At 36.3% G+C, this 4,864-nt stretch overlaps 1 protein-coding gene across 1 annotated transcript; it reads left to right on the top strand.

Annotated features, from left to right (window-relative positions):
* Positions 1 to 1,121: 1,121 nt before the first annotated feature.
* LOC120636980 (uncharacterized abhydrolase domain-containing protein DDB_G0269086-like) lies at positions 1,122 to 4,415 on the top strand. The gene is made up of 5 exons (XM_039908559.1): positions 1,122 to 1,199; positions 2,220 to 2,426; positions 3,032 to 3,204; positions 3,307 to 3,473; positions 4,111 to 4,415. Exons 1-5 carry the CDS (start codon positions 1,122 to 1,124, stop codon positions 4,413 to 4,415), a joined length of 930 nt encoding a protein of 309 aa, XP_039764493.1.
* Positions 4,416 to 4,864: the final 449 nt, after the last annotated feature.

Raw genomic sequence — 4,864 nt, 5'->3', positions numbered from 1 at the left:
GGCTTCAAAACGATACTGTTCCATATTTAACTTTATAAAAACATTATATAAAAGTTCTATATTTAAACAAATCTAGTTACGGTTATTAAATTTACCTACTCAACATTATATTTAATGTATAAAACCAGTGAGCTTGTAGTAGTAACATATTAAATCATGATGTATAGAACGAAAAAACTAGGTTCTGCCGCGTCGTCTACTAGCCTACTGAAGCATTAGCGATTTACCGTTCCAATACAAATCGATCGGGTTATTGGCTACACATAATCTTAGATACTTCTTCCTGTTTAATTAACGGGATTTCATCTTAGACTACATGCGTTAGAAACCAACCGATAATCGCAGTTAAATGCTAAAAAAACAATACAAATAAACAAAAAACTTAGATTATATATTACAAAATATGTTTCAGTATACTTACCAACTATTCTTGCTGAGAAACGGCTTAGAAATGGACTAGTGAAAAGAGAACCGGGATTTATATACTAAACCCACAAAGAGGAAAACAATGCACCCCTCTTTAATATTCCCCTCGCAGGCTTTTCTTGGCTGTAGTAATTGACATATTTCAATTTTCAATAATTTTATCAGCCTGTATTGATCTTGTTAGTTGCTTCAACCTTCTTAAACAAGAAACTGAAGGCAAATTGAATTTTATTTTTATAAATTCATAACAAAGGGAACATTTTGCTGCTTTTAGAAAATAATTATTCTTATTAATAAATAGTTACCTACTTAATGAGAAAGACTTTTATTAATTATGACGCATTTTATTAATTAAAAAAGGTTATTTATATCATAAGTTTATCTTAAAAACCACAAAACGACCACCGACTAAGAAACTTAATATATAGGCTGCCCGCACACCTATATCTATATACTTAGTCGGATATGAAACCTCCTCCTTTTTTATAGTCTGTATAATACGAGTAAAATTTAGTTACAGAGCCACAAAGCTGTATGGGTAAAAATCTTTGCTTGTGTAAATTGATATTATAAAAAATTTGCATTCCCGCCAATTTTCGCGGTACTGTTCCGATTCCTAACACTAAATGATACAGTATTGGTGTGCGTGTACATTGTTTTAATTTCATATAAATATAATTGTACTCTTATTAGCCATGGTCGTGGATACCAAAGAATTTGAAAGTTTCGAGCAACAATTTATTGAACTAGTTAGCGAATTTCAGTCACTCTCAGTAAGTTTTGTAATAAAAAAATGTCTTTTTTAAAGATTTGGTAGGTTTACCTACTTATTATTTTTACTTTTTCTTAATTAATTAAATATACTTAATTAACTTTACACAATTAGGTATGTTTTGGCGTAGTTTAAATGAAAGCAGCGAAACTTAATAAACCTCATGGTTTTATTTTATTCATTTTCGCTGCTTACAGGGATAACGTATAATAAGGGATCAAGGAATATTAAAATGATGCCTATAAACTGAACGAAATTGACAAATCTAAAAAAGAGCCATCGTTTTCCAAGGGAAAATTGAAAGATAACTGTTGGATCATCAGAATATGTTCCTATTTTAAATTTCCCGCCGGTCTCATTAATTTCAGAGCCATAAAAATATATTTCAGACTTTATTTCAAGTTACTCGTTTACACTAAAACATATAAAATGAATAAAGTAAAAGGTACCTAAAGTTCCCATGCACTTTATATTGCCCTGTAGGGATTAAATCACTGAAAACTTTAATAATCGTCACTCCTTTTATTTCTCTTATCAACTAAAAACACCCCGAATGAAACTAATTCCTCCTTTAGCACAGGCAAACGAACGACCCTAACATGTCTGGTGGGAGGTTTTGGCCCTGGCAAGTTATTATCCTACCGACAATTAATAGCACGTGCCGATAGGCGATTAAGCGTCCCGGTACGATATCGCGATTGGGGGTATGGGCTTAACAGGTTAGCCCGTTACCATCTTAGCCATTACTGGTGCGATTGCAGTGAAGGGCTAACTTGTGGTTAAGTGGACAAGAACAAAATAAAAAAAAAAAAACCTTATTAAGCAAGGCAAAAGGAAATAGGGAATGCTTTCCCCCTTTTATTATAACACGTATATTATTTGGATATTATTTCCGGAGATAAAGCTGGGGGAGAAGATAAAATACTTTCCCCGGGGAGAAAAAGGTCTCCTGCCCTAGCTGGTTTTTTAAGCCACTATTCATGTCGCGGGCTGCAGCTCACGTACTTTTGATTTGTAAAAGATATCTGAAAGTCAATTGCGAGAAGCACTTCGCACCGAGGCCGCTCGTGCTGAAGCCGCAGAAGCTGTTCGTGATGCAACCGAGAGAGCAAGCGTCGATGCAAGAGCCGGCGCCCTAGCTGCATCAGCCGGTGCTACTCAAGCAGCTAAAACACTCGCTGCCGTCCAAGATGAACTGACCACGGTGAAAATGCAACTAGAATTTGCTGTACGTTCATTATCATTCACAGTGTATTATTAAGATACATACACTGGGCAATCCGTCGCAGGCGACGAATCGTCTGTTATCCTTATCGATTGACGTCTACTGCTGGACATTGACCAACGCCGCGTTTTCCGGTGCGGGGTCGCCATTCTAGCATCTCGGGACCCGAACGTCCATCGGTTGCCCGCCCATTGTCACTTTGAAATTCGTCGGTAACTCTAGTTCTCCTACGGATCTTCTAATTTCTGATTTGATCTCGTAGTAATATTAGATAAAGAAAGGTATATCAAGTAATATAAGGTGTTTTTATTTTTATTTAAATCAAATAAATATTAATTATACGATTACTTCCAATGTACGATTTTATTAAGACTTGCTTGTTGCCCTAAAACTATTTCGCGTGTACTATGCCAAAAAACATGTCGAAATCGAAAGAAGCTTTTTGTCCAGACCAGCCGTTGTGGGGTGATTGAGTAAAAAACATCGAAACTTTGACATTAACAATATGAGTACAGACAAGTGTAGATTATACACGTTAATTTATTATAATAAAAATAAATCATTGTTAATTTTAAATCTGATATGAAAAAATCGTTCCGTAACTGTAGGATCGTCAACGCATTATCGTTGAAGAGAGATATACTGAGACGATAAATAAGACTATAACGTTAGAGAGAGAGCTACAGACATTACGACCACTTCAAACTGCACATTTGATGTTGCAACGACAATTCACGGAATTGCAAGAGCGCATTAACAACGCGACTGAAGAAGTACGAAGGTACTTATATTGCACTGGTACCGAAGTTACATTATTAAAATCTTTTATATTACCTACCTATGATTTAGCAAAGAATAACCACTATGATTATTTATGTTCAAGCGAGGCATCTCGACTTGAGAACGAGTTACGGAGAGTGGAGAGATGCGCAAGCGCAGGATCCGAGCTGCGGGAACGAGCACGTTTAGCTGCTGCAGCGCACGCGCGGGAAAGACGTATCGCAAATGCTGAATTTCAACACACTGCTCGGGAACTAAAAATTGCAAATGGTACAGCAATAAACTGCTTGATTTGATTTATATACGAGCACATTAATTTTACGTAAAAGTTTCTTATCTCTTATCTAATATTGACGCATACTATATTTTAGAATTGACGTATGTTTGGTATTTTGACCGTAAACCGAACCTAACTTTTTATTTTAGGCATCAACATATTAACCCATTACCGGCCCACTACAGGGCACGGGACTTCTCCACGGGAGTCCACCACGCTGGCCCAGTGCGGATTGGTGGAGTTCACACACCTTTGAGAACATTATGCAGAACTCTCAGGCATGCCGGTTTCCTTAAGATGTTTTCCTTCGCCGTTGAAGAAAGTGATATTTAATTAGTACTTAAAACGCACATAACTTAGAAAAGAAAGTGAAGTCGAGTTCTACCCCGCTCCTACTCTATCACCGCTTTAGGCATAGCTACACAAAGAGCAACTACCGAGTTTCTTGCCGGCTCTTCTCGGTAGAATCTGCTTTCTGAACCGATGTTAGAGTCACTACAAACATACATACTTGACGTTTCAAAAGTGCTTATAAAGTAGGCCTACTTGAAATAAATGAATTTGAATTTGAATTTGACACAAATAATTATAACCTTTATTATTCTTAAATATATTAAAACTTTGTTTAAGCTGAAATAACGCGCCAAGGAATTCTGATCGCTGAGTTGGAGTGCCGTTTATCCAAGTTTGTCGAAGACCCAAAAAGAAAGATAGTTGATCCTGAATTTGAAGCGCTCATTGAAGTAAAGGCAGCATTGGAAGCTGAAAGGGCTGGAACCGCGCGTCTGGAAAAAGCATTAGCCGCTGCTTTAGCCGACAACGCCAATTTAGCTGCCCAATTACACTCAAATGATAATAATGAATTGAAGGGTCCATCACCAGAATACAGCACTTCCACTAACATTTGTCCTATTGACTCGTTCCTTGCTGAATAATTCAAATATTTCTAAAATAATCAAATATGAAGTTTCCAATACACACAAATTTTTTCTTTTCTTTATTTCAAAGGTCAGAAATTGGCAAATTATTGTGGGAGAACCGGTTGTACCTGAGATGTTTTGCTTTCGGAACTGGTTTCAAAATCGAGACATGCATGCCATATTTGCGTACTTTGTAAGGTCGCATAGTGTTACATAAATACTTAATCTATTCGTTGTTCGATTATAGATCATTAGAAGTTGAAAATAAGTCCCGTTAGCGCAATAGATACCGGTGGATGACCCTTGTACTTGAAGAAATGCACTGAGTTTATCCAAGAATCTAAAACATTTAACTGCGTCTTTCATCTTTTCGCCTCTTTTAAAATTCTGAAATTAATATTTAATAGAAAACCTTCATCCAAAGTTGATCTACTAAACATTAAAAACAATTGCACGTAGTACAA

This window comes from Pararge aegeria, chromosome 3 (assembly GCF_905163445.1).
Source record: "Pararge aegeria chromosome 3, ilParAegt1.1, whole genome shotgun sequence".
Classification (NCBI taxonomy): Eukaryota; Metazoa; Arthropoda; class Insecta; order Lepidoptera; family Nymphalidae; genus Pararge; species Pararge aegeria.
Note: the sequence above shows the minus strand (reverse complement) of the source record. Positions and strands in the feature narration are given on the sequence as shown.

Bases quoted from the DNA above. Each gene is read 5' to 3' on its own strand.
- LOC120636980 (XM_039908559.1), top strand. From the start codon at position 1,122: ATGGTCGTGGATACCAAAGAATTTGAAAGTTTCGAGCAACAATTTATT. The intron at 2,427-3,031 runs GTACGTTCATTA...CCGTAACTGTAG, and splicing joins AAATGCAACTAGAATTTGCT to GATCGTCAACGCATTATCGT. The intron at 3,474-4,110 runs GTACAGCAATAA...ACTTTGTTTAAG, and splicing joins GGAACTAAAAATTGCAAATG to CTGAAATAACGCGCCAAGGA.